General features: G+C 38.6%; 1 protein-coding gene across 1 annotated transcript; it reads right to left on the bottom strand.

Moving 5' to 3' along the window:
- Window positions 1–702: 702 nt before the first annotated feature.
- On the bottom strand, window positions 703–15,943 carry LRIT1 (leucine rich repeat, Ig-like and transmembrane domains 1). The gene is made up of 4 exons (XM_039546357.1): window positions 15,719–15,943; window positions 11,377–11,843; window positions 4,759–5,064; window positions 703–1,865 (listed from the first exon to the last, which is right to left on the bottom strand). Exons 1-4 carry the CDS (start codon window positions 15,838–15,840, stop codon window positions 853–855), a joined length of 1,908 nt encoding a protein of 635 aa, XP_039402291.1. The 5' UTR covers window positions 15,841–15,943; the 3' UTR covers window positions 703–852.
- Between the last annotated feature and the right edge of the window lie 1,679 nt (window positions 15,944–17,622).

Here is a 17,622-nt window from a genome sequence, read left to right as displayed (position 1 = left end):
ATTTACTGCAAGAATATCGTCTTTGTGAAACGTCTAAAACCACTATTTGAAACCTAATAAGTACAAATAACAATGTTAGTCAATCACATACTTCATCAACTAATCTGCCATGCTAAAATACTAATCTGACATTGCAAAATGTTATTGGTAAATGTAGAAATCTGTGAGGGATGTGGCATTAAGTATTAAATACCAAAATCACACTTACATAATTTATTCCCTTGATTGCTACTCTTTACTATTTTTCCTCAAATCAATTCATTAATGTAATAATAAATTATGATTATCACATTTTATAGTTAATTGTGTATTTGCTTTCATGATCTATTAAGCATCAAGCTTTTAATTGTTTTGGGAGTACCAAATGAGTCTATGAATCTTCACAACATTTGTAGTTAAATTTCTATTATCATTAGAAATAACTTCATTGTTTATCAACCTAAAGGAATTCAACATAGTTTATATTAAAATATTTAGTGTACAACAAGCCAAATATTCAAACAACAATATGCAAGAATGTATTTGACAACATTACTTAATATTCTCATATTCAATCAGACAACTTCATTTTTGACAAAGGAATGCTATCCCAGGGGAATTTAGGAACAATATCAGAAATCTTTTGCACCTATCTGATTAGATGCAACTCAGCAAACAAAACTGTGCAAAATGTTCTAAAAGAGCGGAGTATAACCAGTCTTCTCACATTGCTCTCTTGAACATGTTGGGATACATTACTACTGACATATTGACCTGCAACAGCATATTCTGGTGTATGATCTAAAGGGTAAAGAGTCATATGCATTTGTGTGTGCATGTGTGTCTAACATGCCAACAATCAGCCTAGTAATATCAGCAAAAGTACTCATTGGGTTGCCCCTCTGTCTTTGGTATTGCTTCTGAGTCCACGCTAGATCGTGCAGATAGCAGCCTGTTAGACTCATCTGGGGTGTGTCTAGTCAAGTATTCTCCTTCCACTCCTTTAGTTTTGGCCCCTGGAGACAGACTTTCAAATGTGACATAGGACTCCTGAACTTCCTTGGGTTTCCGCACTAAGCATTTTTTGCAGCGCCTTTTCAATGCCCCACAGCAGACCACTAGGGTCAGAGGCACAGCAATGACACAGGCCACACTGATCACCACCACATTAATGAGTTTTTGGGTTCCACCGGCACTGGCAACTTCATCTGTGGAAAATATGATGCATTGCTCCTTCCTGGGGATCAGCCCTTTCACACAGACACACACTATGTATTTGGTCTTTGGCATCAGCCCGTCTATGGTGATCTTAGTCTTACCTGGCTCCACACTGATTCTGCGCATTTCCCTTTCTCCAAAAATGGCATAGAGGACACTGAATATGGTTGTGTTCTTTGCCTGAGGAGCTTTCCAGGCCAATGAGACACTTTGATCCGTGTCTCCTATCACTCTGACAGACCTCACTATACGTTCTGGCTCCTGTTGACGAGGGGGTAGACTTGATAGAAGATTTCTTGGATTGCTATTCTGCTCCTTAACCATATTCTGTGCCTCATTCTGGAACCCTAGATTCTCTTTTGTGTTAACACGGACTGGTCTGGCACCTAATGTAGGTGAAGTTGAGGTTGTGATAACGTACCTAGCCACCAGCTTATCATTGTAAGCAGCTGCTTCCATCCCGCTCACCTTCCCATTCCATACTCCTTTAGAGTTAGCATTAGGGTCATCAGTGTCTTCAGAATCAGTGATGATGAGGGATATGAAAGCCTCTGTAGCCCCCAGGAAGTTCTTTGCTTTACAAATGTACTCTCCAGAATCCAGATAGGAGACTACAGGCAAGCCTAGAATAGACCAGCTCATTCCATCACTAGAAATTTCTTGGTGCACTGAAAAAAACCCAAACAAACATGGATATGTAAAATATTAAGAAGATGGATTCAGCAAAATTACTATTATACATAGCAGAATGATCATTTTGTTAACCAAAATATGAAATCAAAATAAACCTAATGAAAGGATATTGGCTGTTAGTTTACTGTCAAGATCACTTTAGTTGATCTAGTTCATCCATACACCATCTTCCAAAAACTATGATGAATTTTTTTCAGAGCAAAGCCAGAATTGGAAAACAAGCTAGGAAAGATTTCCCCATCCTTAAAAAAATTGTGTATATAAAACACTGCAAGCATGTGCATGAATGAGAGTGAAGAAAGTTGTGTTTGGAAGAGTCGATATACTTTTCTACTTATGATTCACATGAAAGAAAATCACTGCTCAAGAGGAGACTGTCTTTCAAGATGCTCACATGGTAGCTCCTAGAATGAATAAACAAGAGACAAATGGATGGGAAATAATATGCTGTTTGCTGTAGAATTTAAGTGAATATTTATACCATGTTACATACTGAGCACCTTACAAAAATCCAATCATGTTAAAATCCAGCCTTTTGGAGAAGGAATCTTGCTAATAAAAATCGAATCAAACCAACCAAACAAAAAATTGAAGGCTTTTGCATCTTATGGGATAAGTATTCATTGAGCGGGGAGGTTCAGCAGAAAACAATTTCCAATCTTCCTGTGACCATTCTAAAATATTCTTACAGCTAGAATGAGAGCAGTTTTTCCTTTCATTCTTTCAGAAAAGTTAATATTTCAAGCTGTCATATTATAGTGTTCATGAGGTTCTCCATCACTGAGAGGTACTGTATTTTTTTCAGACAACTCTTCCCTGAAAGGTGGTAACGCCATTTTAATGTGGCACAAAATATATCAATCTTGACTGCAGCTAGAGTAAACTTAACATACGCTTTCTAGAATGCATTCTTTATTTTGCAGGGAGGGGCTTTTTGTTTGTTTGTTTTTAATGTAGGAGGCATGTTTTCAGCATGATATGTAGGCATTATCATTGGTAGCAGCTGCACCACGTCATGCACAACAGAGTAATGGCTTGTGAAGATCACAAAAAAGGGACTTCTATTACAAGTCATTCTATAGCTGTGAAAAAAAATTATATCCATTCCCTGTCTCTGTGGCACTGAAGAATCTCATAATACTTGAAGGACACAACACAAATCTATTAATTTTGTATAGATCTTATAAGAAAATTATTTAATAGGCTGGTCCAATAAGCTAATACCATTCAGGGGATCACAGTTAGCTTTCTGAACTTGCACTCTTAGGGAGAAATCCTGGCCCCAGTGACATGAATAACAAAACCCCATATGACTTGAATGGGTCTAGAAATTCACCCTTCATTTCCAGGTTCTGGAAGACCTGTGCCCACCCACATGCCAAGGGAATACCTCTTGTTGTTCTCTTTAGAGACTAACTCTGCATTCAGATGGTATCAGATCCAGCCTTTCTTGTGAAAGGGAAGATCACCATGATTGGGGGCATTTAAAGGGAACAATGACTATCCTGAAGAATGCCCACTTTAAGGGGGGGAAGCATTCAAAGTAGAGCTGGTCTGAATTTTTCCATTGGAAAATGCCAGTTCATCAAAAGTGAAATGTTTGCAGAAATAATGTTGATTTCAATGCAACTGTATTTTAAAAAAATGGGCAGAGGGGAGAGAAGCATTTTGACATTTTTGAAATCAAAAAATCAATTTTCCATTTTGAAAGGAATTTTTTTCAATTGTTTTTCAATATTATCTCTTTTTTTAATAAAAGTCAAAATCAGAGTGAAACATCTCAACCAACTCAAAATAAATTTTGAGGAGAGGGGGTTGTTTTGCAGGAAATATTGAAACGTGATAATTTCTGTCCATTTTGAAATGGAAAAAAGTCAAAATTGAAGATTTCTCTGAGAAATGAAAAATTTTGTTCCCACCCAACTCCAATTGAAAGTCATTTTAATTTTGAGGGTGAGACTTAATGAGACACTGTATTACATGCTTTGCAGTCTTGCTTATTGCGTATGCTTTCAATAACCTTTAGAGTTGTAGTGATTTTTTCCCTCTCAATATTTGTTTCATTATCTTACCAGGGCTTTTATTATTCCTCCAGTCTTCCTGTCACCTGCAAATTTGATCTTGGTTGATTGACATAAAAGAAACATCTGACAGAGCTTTACTAATTGTTTTGATAGCAGTTCAACATTGCAGACATGCGACAGCACACAATGGAACCCCGGCCAGCCCACGACTCATTTTTTTAGGAAGACTGTTTAAAATCTAATTAAAACTAATTTTACACTGCCTCTTATTTTAGCTTCACCCTTGTGATGCAAATAGGTGTGCAAACCACCTAAAAGTACTTTGCAGAGAACAGCTTGAGATCCACTATTGCAGTACATTTGTTGTGGAACAAAGAAAACATAACATACTTGATATGATAGTTTATTATATAAACATTAATATATTCACACTGAAGTATGGGTTAGTTGTATGAGCTTCAGGAAAAAAAACCATAAATACTGTAGAGAGTTACAACATTAACATTCGCCTCTTACTAACTTCCTGAGGGATAGCTCAGTGGTTAGTGCATTAGCCCCCCGCCCCCTACACCCAGGGTTGTGAGTTCAGTCCTTGAGGGAGCCATTTAGGGATCTAGGGCAAAAAAAATAGTTGGGGATTGGTCCTGCTTTGAGCAGGAGGTTGGACTAGATGATCTCCTGAGGTCCCTTCTAACCCTAATATTCTATTTTCTTATTCAGCATGAGGCATATACAGTAGTACTATTTATTTAGAAGAGCTGAAGCTGATATTTGCTTCAGGGTATGCAGAAAACACAAGCCTACTTTCCAATCACACAGTGTGAAATAAAGAGCCAGAACCCACCTGTGCCATTGAGTTGATTACCATCAGCTCGTCTCCAGCTGAGTTCAGGAATAGGTACCCCAGTAGTACCACACCGCAGTAACACAGTGCTACCCAGTATGGTCTTCACTTTGGCTACAGAAGTATGTACAACAGGGCTTTGACATTTTCTTAGTTCAACTTGACTGAAGAAGACTCCAGCAAGACTCCGTGGGGTAAAGCATTTCAGTCTTGGCTCTATAAATGCTATGTTAGGAGACTGGAAGTTTAGGAAATGGACCATTTCATACAGACTGCAGTCACACACCCAAGGATTGTCCTGCAAACCTGTTAAGAGAAATCATGATAGTCAACATTTCCATTGCTACTTTTCACTTCATATTCGTTAACGGACAAGTGGTAACTGGCTTATAGTCTGCTTCCAACTAGGGACATTTGTGGCCCTGCATATGGAATATAGCCTTGGAGTCCAGAAACCTGGGTCTTAATTCTCACGGTATGGCTTGGACCACTCTGAGCCTTACTTACCCCATCGGTAACATGGCGCTAACACAGCTTTATAAACTGTTTTGGCATCTGTGGATGAAAAAGTACTATGGCAGTGCAAAGTATGATTATTCATACAATCAAAACAGATTGTTAGGAGGAGAAAACAGCCTTTCCTTAATTAACATTGCAGTCAGCTTCTATATCTTTGGCTTGAAAAAAAAGAATTGTCCTGCTGTTTTTGAGTTGCTCTGTTTTGAAATGTTGACTTTTGCCTAAAGTTTCTTTGTCTCCCTCTAGCTCAAAACTGGCTATTTGGGTACTATACCTTCAAATTTTCCACATAGTTATATTTCTTTGGAAACTTGTACGCCAGCTATATTTGAAGAAAATGGTTGACATGAAATCAAGCAGTTATTAGCGGTTTTGTTTTAAATAGTTTGGGAGAGAGGCCTTCCTCATTAATTTCAAATGATGTGAATGAGAAATTTTTGCTGTCACTTCAGTGGGAGCAGGAGCAAATACTAAGTAAATGTGTGAGCACTTTCCCATCCACTGGCTGGTTGTAGCGTACAAAGAACATATGGCTCCTTTTAAAATTCAGAGAACCTTTCCTTTAGATCAATTAGTAGAGATCTCTGTTTTTAGATTTGTAGGACAAAGGTTCTAGTGCAGGTGTTTGTGGTTTGCTATAGAAAGGTAACAACCATTCAATATTGAATGCAAACATAGTCCCATTGTATGATTGATTATAACCCCTTTTATATCTCAAAAAGAAAGAAAGATCTTCATGCTTTCACATTATCAATCTCACAGGCAAATCACACATTTCCTGAAAATTTTGATTCAATTAAGTAAGATTAAACAACTTTAATTTTACTCCTTTTCCAGTTTCGCAAGATGTCTAATTTTGATTAATTTCCCTCTGTCTGCCCAAAGAAATCACATTATAACAAAAACTGTGAAACATGGGTGGATTTAAACAAAATCCCTTAGAAAAAAAATTTAAATATCAAAATCACAATAAAAACAATGCATAGCTATGAATCAAAGTTAAAGTTGTTGTATTGTGATAAATTATGTATTTCTTTACCCTTGAAAAGAGTGATTTGTTTGTTTAAGATGTAAGTAATATAAGGTCTCATGTCCCTAACTGTTCATTTCTTTGCTTTTAAACTCTTGGGCGCAGCAAAAGAAGTGATAGATGTATACATTCTTGTCATTTAATTACTTTAACTGGTTTTAAAATAAAGTTATTGGGTTTTGTTTGCTTTGGAATTAAACATACGTTATTACTCGAAAAATGATAATGTTAGAAAAATAATGACTTTGAGATGTTTAAGGGTTCAATTCAAGAACGCATCCCTAATTCGGGAAAGTACGTAAGCACATACTTAACTTTAATGTTGATGGGACTTAAACACATGTCTAAAGATAAGGACATGCTGAAGTGCTATCTTGAATTAGAATCGACTTAAGCAGGAGTTTAAATACTTTTGTGAATCAGAGACTAAAGTTGAATACCTAAAGTAAAGGCCTACATGATGGGGTGCAGTGCAGGTGCTACACTAGATTTTGACATAGCTGACCATGGGAAGATCACCGCAGATTAGACATACCCTCAGGCAACCTCCTCTCTTCTGCCGGCAGTTCAACAAGCTGTCATGGAAGGATGTACATAACGTTCTACTAGCAGACCTTTGGCATGCAGATGATTCTATGCCTGCAGTGGTGCTCTGGCCTTGCCTACAGTGACATATTTCATGACATTTCCAAGCATTGCACTGGTGGAAACAGTTTAGGCAGGGCACAAGTGTTTTTACCCTGATCTGATCTACTACTACTCAGAGCAGGTCTATATGACACAATAATAAACATAGTTTTACCCTGTTTACACTAACACTTCCAGCATTTATACCACTTAAGCAATGGCACTGCTGGTAGCACATCACTGAGATTCTAATTTAGACACAAAGTTGCAGAAATACCAAGGCTTCCAGTGAATAAAAGATCTGTGAATGCTACACTTAGTATAAATGCAGTTCAGATCACGAGCAACTGACATCTCATAGAAATATTAAAAACATTCTGCTGAAGAAGAAATGCTGCCTGTCTCATTCCATGCTACCAGTGTTGGGAAGGTGTTTTTAAAGTGGTATGCCTTAGCGGTGGGACATTTTTTTACAAATTTTAAACTAAATACATTAAAACTCAGACAATGGATGCTGGATAGGAGCAAGGCTGGGAAAATATATAAAAAAAGAGTCCATAAACATTGTCACATTTCTAAACAGATTTATATTGGCTGCACCCAAACCCATTGTGAGTTTGCTGTCTGCAAATGTTCTAGCAAGTTAATTTACAGTCAAGAATGCTTAGAAACCTAGTAAAAGTAAGACAATATTACAGAAGTTAACTGGAATATTCACAGAAGTTAACTTCGTTTTCTGATTCTCAGTCCCTTCCTGAAATCAAACTCTTGATGTATGATCATTCTATTTGTCCTCACTGGACATCTTCACTTTTCTCCTCTGGTTAACGTATCCATATCTGAGAAATATACAAATGTCCTATCTAAACTACAGTGAATCCAGTTGTTAGATCAGCTCTGCTATTGTTTTTCTGACCAACGTGCACACAGATATTTTTCTGTGAGGCCTGGTCTACACTGGGGGGGGGGGGTCGAACTAAGGTACGCAAGTTCAGCTACGCGAATAGTACCTTAGTTCGAACTACTCACCCGTCCAGACGCCGCGGGATCGAAGTCCGCGGCTCCCCCGTCGACTCCGCCACCGCCGTTCGCGGTGGCGGAGTTCCAGAGTCGACGGGAGCGCGTTCGGAGTTCGATATATCACGTCTAGACGAGACGCGATATATCGAACTCCGAGAAGTCGAACGCTACCCGCCGACCCGGGCGGGTAGTGTAGACGTTGCCTGAGTTGTGCTAACCAAACCATACTGTATAGACCCCATGGGCAGGCTGCAGTATGGTTTTAAATATGGTCATAGCTTGGTTCTTTAAAAGGCTTTTCTCATGTTCTTGCAGCTCAGCCCTTGGATATGGACCACAGATGCCTCCTATGTCTGCATGTACTCCTTGGTTCCTATAACATACAAGAAGACTATCTATTTATCTACTCAGTAAAAAGGACTAATGAAAAAAATGATCTAAAACTCATGTTCAGTGTACTCTAAAGGGCAAAAAAAGCAAGTAAAATGCCAGAATGCAAAAAGAATGGGATGAAGATACCATAATGCTACTGAGAAAATAAATGGTAGGCCATCACCCAGAATACTATGTTCAATTCGGCCAGGCCTGTCTCGAAAAAAATATAGTAGAAATGTAGGGAGTAACAATATAGGCAACAAAATAATTAGACAAGAAAAAACATCCATATGAAGAGACTAGAGATTGAAAAGATTGGGACCTTTGACAGATGTATATAAAATAATGATGGTACAGAGCAGTGGTTTTCAACCATTTTGGACCATAACTCAAACAATGGCAAAAGCACAACCCAAACAATGGCATAAGAATTGCCCCACAATCTACCATGCCCCACAATCCTGTAGAATTTAGACCCTGGGTTGATTTTGTGGCCATTTTGTGGATTATAGATCATGTGAGAGAGGGGGCAGCTGTTGCTGCTAAAATGAGGAAAGACTGAATGGGAGGGAGGATTGTTTGGTGGTTGGTGGATGAGTAGGCTTGGTGCAGTTGGAGTGGGAATGAGGGACGTTTTCATCCTCTCTCTTTCCCCATATGCACACAACACTCATCTCTGAGTGTTGAAAAGCACTACTCCAAGGGGCTGGGAAACTGGCTACACAGCCTACAGAGAGACAGTTTCTCCAGCCACAGCGCCAGGCCCTGTGTGGGCTGACAGGAAAAAGGGGCCTGAACAGCTGCTCTGAGATTAGGTTTTTCCTTGAAGTCAATGGGAGTAAGGATAGTGTTGGAATTAACACCCAGAATGGACCATGATGGTTCAAAGATGGCTAGATGAGCATTCTTATAAGACTATTGCTCCACCCTTCCCATCTTCTTAGTATTGTAATACCTGCAATACACCAGCTATGACCAGGAACACCTCATTTGCTCATAGGCCTTCCTAGTTCTTGCCTTTTTTATAACCCAGAAGGAATAACTTCCACTGACAATCTTTCTCTGGGAGTGAAAATAAGACATGACCATAAAATACACACTTTTTTCTCTTCTAAATTCACAGTTCAGCCATTTGTTTGATCTCATGGCAATACTTTCCTTTTTCACTTCAGGACACAAAGCTCATGTGAGTTTAGTTCAGTCAATACTATGACAATGTTTTTGCAGTAAAAGTACAAACAAATTAACAATGGGAAACACTAATTTAATCTCAAATAACTAATTCTACTGTATTTCTATTTTCCAAACAAAGATATTTGGGCTTTGGCGTAGTTGTCCAGACCCCATATCTCTCTCTCTCACACACACACACAATCTCCCCTCTTAAGCTCCACACTACTAATGCCTTCACTATTGCCCATCTCCCAGCCCTTCCCGTCTCCCCTGCAGCTTTTTTCTGGAAGGTGATCCAGATTCTTAGCTTCACATTTACTGAATCTATGTATCTGTGTGACACATGAGCCAATGCAGCAATTGATGATCAACCACACTATCACAAACTACTCCTCAAGCCCCTATTCTATTTTTGATGCCTCATCCAAGCACTTCTTATATAAAAGAACATCACAAAGCTGACAATGAAATACATGAATATCCAGAAAGCACTAAGCCGTTTCTAAAAATATTTTTATTATAACATCCTAAAACCAAAGGCTTTGAAGAGAATTCAGAATGATGTGCTTTATGGAACTAAAGGGAATTACTGAACCCTTGCTATTCATAGATTTTTATGCTTTCAGTGAGAAAGCCATGGCCAGGAAGGAAACTTAGGATGCAGCTGTGCATCTCAATCCCTGGACTAAAATCCACGGACTTCACACACTATAATCACTTGTGTATGTGCACAGAGGGGAAATCTGGAGTGGGATTTAAGGGTCAGTGGGTTGGTCTATAAATTATAGTATGACTCTACCCCATTATCTCCATATATATTTCTTTGTACGGATTTCTTAAGATCCTGCCACAAGCAAACTATACAGATAATTGTGCAAATTTCCACAAAAAGAGATCCATGCAATATATTGTTATAGCCAACATTCCATAACATGAAAGGGACCACGCAATAGCAAACATGTATTTTGTTTTGTTAAGAATTTATTTAGCACTTTGCAAAATGCACCAAGAAGACACCATTTATTTTAACAGCTAACCAAACATTAACAAAAGATACTAAAAACTGGCCAGCCCACAACTTGATTCTTTCTTCTAAAAATGTGTGGGTTTCTTTTAAGTGTGACCTTAGTGTTAGAAAAACAAGCTCCACATTTATCCACAGAAGAAGATTAGCAGCATTGTAAACTTCTTCACACTGTGGGGACCATCACTGGGAATAAGAGTAACTCATGTCCTCTCCAATGAGGTTGTCAGCAAGAGTGTGAATTGATGTCAAATATTGTGGTTATGTATGCAATATGGACATAAAGGGTCACATCCTCAGGTGTAAGATGAAGTCAATGTCACTCCATCAGTTTATACTAATTGAGGATATGGCCCATAACCACTTGGAACTGCCTAGAAACCACCAATTTAGTTCATGTAGCCTATCAAACAACCAGCAGATGGCAACAACTTGAGCCACCCTGAGATGGATTTGAATAAATGATCTAGAGATAAAACACTCATAGCCAAGCCCCTGAACTTCTCAGTATGCTCGCTGCAGAATTTCATTCTGGGCTACTGCACTGGAGGTGGCTCACAAGACAATCATCTGTAACTTGATTTTCTAGTGCAAAGCCACCCCCATCAAAAAAATGTCATTCTAGAATTCATGGCTGTTCAGATAGTGTATGAACTGTAGCTGTCCTCACTTTCAACAGGGAATCTCTTAGCCTGCAGGGGGACTCTAGAAACAACAATATATTTCCATTAAAAACACACTTTCTTCCTAGAGTGAATGAGCAATATTAAGGTACTGCTCTTGTATGTTGCATGTTTGATATTCGTCTCAAGTGCATTCTAATTTGCACTGTTTTTCTTAACTCTCTTACCTAAGATGATCTTGGAATTGTCATTGGGGAAGTAAGGAACTGCCTGGAGGTTAGCCCAGGTTGAAATAAGCTCTTGAGGAAGAGTCATCAATTTATTGCTAGACAGATCCAAGTAGGTGATGTTCTTGATGTAACGAGCAGCTTCTGCTGGTATTGAGGTGAGTTCATTATTGTGTAAATCCAGCAGCCGTAGCTGGGGCATGTCTGCAAGAACTTCCCATGGAAATAAGATTAAGTCATTCCCATCCAGTCTCAATTCCTGTAACCGGCGGAGACCCCTAAAGGTAATCACACTGACACTAGCCAAAGAATTGTAGGGCATCCAGAGGTATTCCAGGTTACGGAGAGAATGGAAAGCTTCTCCTGGTACTCTCCTGATGGCCGTCTTTTCTATTCGAAGTTTAGATGTATCTCCTGGGATGTTCACAGGGGTGAGTGTCATCTCTGGGTCATTGCACAGCACAGTTCTGATTGGAAAAAAAACAAATATTAAATTACATTTCTATAGTTTGAAATTTTTTTACTTTATTCGAATCTATGATTTGTACATGCTTTTCTTTTTTTCAGTCCCTTTGTTTTCTTATCAACCATTCTATACATATACAACTCAGCTACGTAAAAAAATCAAAGCAATTTAGGTACATAGGATCAAATTCAATCTTTTTGTAAATGAATTCAGTGAGTTGCACTTATTTATGTTAGGTATGAATCTGGCTCATGAAGTCTTTCTTCTTTTTATTTTTAATTGACTTTCTGAAAATTTTGACCATAACATTCCTGCACTAGAGAGTTTACCAGTTGAGCCAGGAGATATTTGGCTAAAGAGCCAAATATTAAACAAGCCTCTCTGAGGTAGGGGTCAGAGGTGTTGTGATAACTGATCCTACAAATTTACCCTAATTGTGAGCTCAACCGTGAAAAGTGAGTGAAAGTTCATAAAGTGTCACAATTATCTATGACAATCAATGTTGATGGGAAAAGGTGCAAAAAAGAAGCAAAAAGACTGAATTAGTCCAAATAAGAAGACCTATTGATATAATTCAGGGACTGTGTTAAGATCATACTTGGTAAAAAAGAAAAGTATAGAACTGAAAATCTATGAACCGAAATTGGTGTGTTGGAAATTAGGCCTAATTGGTTGACAAAATAAAGAGAGGATGGATTATTCCACCCATTGCCTTTTTTGGGCCCTTCTAAAAGAGACTTTGAGGCAGAAAAGGGGAAACTTTTTTACCACCACAATGGCTGCAGTGGAAGGATTGTTATCATGACACAAGATCTTGATACTCCAGTGGGGACACTTGGGCATTATTGCTGCACCAGCAAAGACCCCAATCTGGTACATGTGAGATCTTACTCTGTTTCCCCCACCCTCATGTGCTCCTTTCTGTCCCTCATGCATCTTCCTCCTATCCTCTCTCTCTCTCAGCTTTTCACCTGACTTTGAAACCAACTGTACTGAACAGCACCAGTCCAGCAAGATGAGATGGCCTATCCAGCTCTGCTCAGCCTGAGAAGGACTAGTGAAGGAGGAGGACCTGTCCAGACCAACCAGATGATGTTCCTGACAGAAGAAGTGAGCTGGTATCCAGAGCAATAGCTGTCATGGCTAATCTGTCCAACCAAAGCATCCGTCTATGATTGACCAGCTGCCCAGTATCCTGAGTATTTCCCATATCTTTACTATCCTATCTCTACTCTCCCTTCTGTGTCTGTTGCTTTTGTCTGAAGTAGGAAAGTGACTATCATTCCCAACTCAGGACTGAACAATAGAACTAAACCCTTTCTTCTCCACCGAGAAGTCCTGTTTAACTGAATACAAGATTTTAACCAATATTCACTGTCTCCAAAAAGGGACTTTGTTACATTTCGATTAAGCTTGTTTTACATAATCAATTTCAGTTTCAATGTTCTTTACCTCATTTTGAATCTTGTCCTTTTGTATGTTTCAAATCAATAAATTTGTAACCTTTGGTATGAATTTTACAGTATGCTCTCCAAAGTCCTAAGCAGACTGAGGTCTCTGTTTGCCAAACCCCAAAACTTGTTTAAAACCGTTCAGTTTTAGATAGTTTCAGAGTCATGGCAGCAGCTTTGACTCTTTGGGCCCATTATTCCATCCAACTGAATATAACAGGGGAACACACATTAAACACTGTATGGAATCTCCTGTTCATGAAATTAAATCAATTAACTCAACAAAATCCTACTTTGAAATCTGAATTACAGTGAAATCTGTTGGACCGTGTAATAGTGGTACAAGCCACTTTGCTTTAAGCTTTTGAAAGTAGATGAGTCAAAGCACTGGAAATTATTCTGTTGGGGGAAATCCTGCACTGGCTGTAGTGAACTAGATGACCTAATTGCTCTTTCCCATCTCTAATTTCTAAAGGCCACATCCTACTCCTTACTCTTTATTTACTTGGGCCTTCTACAAGCAAAATTTGACTTTGGCTTTGTAAATGCATGAAATTGTAGATAGCAGTGAGGAAGGGAGAAAGACAGATATCTTAGAAAATACAATACAAATGCACATCAGTTCACCTGACAACAAGGGGAAGGGGGCAAAGCATGAAATAAAGTTTAATTTATAAAAAGTAGCAGAATCAAATAAGCATGTTGCACTTCACACGCTAGAAGAGGTACTATGAGGGAAACGTAATATGATAATCTAAGGACCATCTCCTAATAACTGTGGCTGGTTAATAAATGGAATATTATAAAACCAGATCATTTTTAGCTGAAAGTGACTACTCCTCTACTATAGGTGCAAATAAATAACATAGCTAAACTGCTCTTGCTAAATGAGGCTTCCTAGAGTTAAACGTTTTCAAGCTTCTAGATAAAATTGTTCATTCATGGCAGGTATACAATATAGTTACTTTCATTTAGTACTTCTACAATGGCATTAAATCTGTGATGGAAGATGCAAACACAACCCCGGGAGGTTGAGGAAAGAAATGCTTCACCTGACTGTCAAGCAACAGGGTGCAGTCAAGACTCGGACCAAAACTGATAGGCTCTGCAAGAAGGCTCATCCAACCCTCCTTAACTGAGGGCTGGGGGGTTGGGGAAAAACTAAGAACAAAAAGAAGAAAATAAGGAGACAGAAAATTCTTCTCAGAAATGCATTTCTTTTCTGTGAATGGCATAGAAGGTTCAATAATATGAGAAGCTATTACAGTGTAGCCATGTGCACTTATGCTACGGATGATATTTCCAGATGATACTATTGAGCACTAAACTGTTTTTCTATGGGATAAACCCCTTCTACTATTGGGAAATCTGCTGTTTTTTCACTGAATCATAATATAGAGAAAATGACAACAATTATTCACCTTAGGGAATGGTAGACACCACACTTTTTAACAGTCACTGGAAGGTAATTCCACTATGGCCTCTTTGGGATAGCACTGATTATTTTTGTTGCATTCCTTGTCAATAACTACAGGCAATTTGTGTTACCACTGTACTTCTCACATAGAAAGCTACTGGTGCTACTTCTATCACACCTGAACAGTCTTGAGGAAAATTTTACCGACATTCAAAATCTAGGTGTCAGTTTTTAATTTCTCTTTGTTGAATTCCTCCATTAGAACCCTGTCTAGAAAAAATATGTATTCCAAAGAAAAAGGGATTGCTTTCTCTCAGTCTCTCTTTTTTTGTATTGTGAATATATTGTATAAAAGCTTGTCCTGTGTCCCATTAAGTCAAATCATTGCTTAATTACTACATTTTAAAAAGAAAGCATCCTCTACTAATATCTTAATTGTATTTCATTTAAAAAATAAAGAACTGGTCTTTGTTGAGATTTTGTGGAACTGAAATAAACCATTCTCAGATTTTACATTTAATGTATGGAATCTGCCTTTGAGTTTTCTTCTGGTTTGGGGATTCTTTCCTTCTAAAAGAAATCCTCCGATTAAAGGATTTGTAAGTAAATGGAATAGAGGGCAGTACTCTGTGCATTTTTGAAAGCACTGTACTAAGCAAGCCTGATTAACTCTCTGAAAGAAGAACAAGGTGAGCTAGAATTTAAAGACATCTTCTGCACATACAAAGTCCAGTATTTTCCATTTTGATTCATCTTTCACCATTATACTCATGTTAATTATATTGCTTCTACCCTAGTAGAGAAGATCACCAAATGCTTTCTCTGAAATCAGATTATAGTGTGCTCAGAAGCTAATCCTTCTGCACATAAAGCTGTCGTACAAAGTGATTGGGGAAAATAACACACAAACAAATAGCCATGACACAAGCCATGGGTTTTTTTCCCCAGACATCCTTACAAAGGTGAACACAAAATCTTCCAGATGAAAAACAAAGAAAACAAACATACCTTGCTTTTGTTCCTTCATTGATACTATAGAAGGTGCAGCTACATTGGGAAGGGCAAGTGCAGTGAGCCGAAGGCAGTCCTCCAAAAACTAAGCAGCAGACCAAGCCCACCGTGATCCACATTGTTACCTGCACATGAGGATGACTTCCAGATACTAGACAAAGTGAAGATTTTTCTCTATTGTTTTGTCCAGGGACTGGTCACATCTTGTTAACTCTCTTTCCATTTCATTCGCACAGTGATCTTCCAGCCCTCACTGAATCCATCAGATAAAAAAGGATAGGCAGGGGATTAAGGATGGGGACTTGAGTTATTTTCATGTAGGTGCTTATTGCTTCCGGGAATCACACAGACAAAGCATTTCTTCCCTCAGCGAGCAGCACCAATCCTGGATTCCAATAGAAAACCAGTGATTGTTGCGTGGAACAACATAGTCTTTCTGTGATTCTGACAATGACAACATAAATATTACTTTAATAGATGTTGCCAGTAACTCACTTTCCTGTAGTGATTTCTTGGATATTAAAAAAGGGTTCGTAGTACTGCAGGAATCTGAGCCACTGAGAATATACAAAAATATGGAAAACTGTTTTATTGATTTGTCTTTTCTTTAAAAAAAAAAAAAAGACCAACAGTTTAATGATTGATTAATTTTGCCAGTATGACCAATGTTATAAAACTAAGAATGACACAGTAGCTAGAACTTTAATAAAATATTAAATACATACATTTTCCAGGTGTTTGTCCCAGTGCTAACACATTCCTGAAAGACTAACCATGCCAAGACTGCTTACTGTGCTTAAGAGCCTTTGATGAGGGACCTTGCCAAATGTTTACTGAAAGTCAAAGTAGATGTTATCAACAGGATCACCCTTTCCCACATGTTTCTTGACACTCTCAAAGAATTCTAATACATCGGTGAGGCATGATTTTCCTTTACAAAAGCCATGTTGACTCTTCCCCATCATGTTCGTTGATGTGCCTGATAACTCTGTTCTTTACTACAGTTTCAACCAATTTGTCTGGTACTGAAGTTAGGCTTACCTGACAAAAGTCAGATGAAAGTCTTCGCATCCTGCAATATAAATGTAATAGGGCTGATTCTGAGCTGAATTACACTGATATAAATCAGGAATAATTCCAGAAAAATCTTGGCCCCCACGAAGCTAATGGGAGCTTTGCATTGACTTCAGTGGAGCCAGGATTTCACACAATGGTGTTACTGTTGTGAAAACTGGTGTAAATGAGATTAGGATTCTTTATTTTGTGGCACACTGCTCAGTGTTTTTGGATTCAGCAAAAAAAGGCTTCTACTGCTCCTACAGGACCATTTCTTTTCTTTTTCCCACTAGTCTATTTCCTGTCACTTTCCATCTTCTCTACTGAGGGCTAAGATCAGAAAAGAAAAAAACCCTCAGGAATGAGATTTCCTTTGGTCTTGTTCACTGGCCCTTAGATCAGAAAGCATGGCCATTATAGTTCCTCCTTTCAGTGCTTTCTTAGTGAGGAGTAGCCTTGGCTCTGCCTAGTTGCTATCCAGTTGCTCCTGGGGGAAGCATCTGGGCCTAGCCCCTTGTGCTCCCCTGAGTGCCAGGGGTGAAACTGAAGTTCCATCCCTTACACACCCTTGCAAGGAAGCAGTGAATCCTTACACCCACTTATGCCTCTGTGTAACCAAGTAAGGGCTAGGCACATTCTAACTTTAAGTCGATTATGAATATTTGAAAAAAAAAACATTGACTTGCAGGGTTTCTACCTGATTATGCCATGAAGGAAGTATTTGTCCGGAAGACCTGCTAGGAATGTTTTCCCCAAAACTCAGATATCTTCCAGATCTTCTTGGATGTTGAGAGATTGAGAAAGGTGAATGCCATTCATTCAGAGGTGCTCAAGGCTTTCCCTGA

This window comes from Mauremys reevesii, linkage group 7, assembly GCF_016161935.1.
Source record: "Mauremys reevesii isolate NIE-2019 linkage group 7, ASM1616193v1, whole genome shotgun sequence".
Lineage (NCBI taxonomy): Eukaryota > Metazoa > Chordata > Testudines > Geoemydidae > Mauremys > Mauremys reevesii.
Note: the sequence above shows the minus strand (reverse complement) of the source record. Positions and strands in the feature narration are given on the sequence as shown.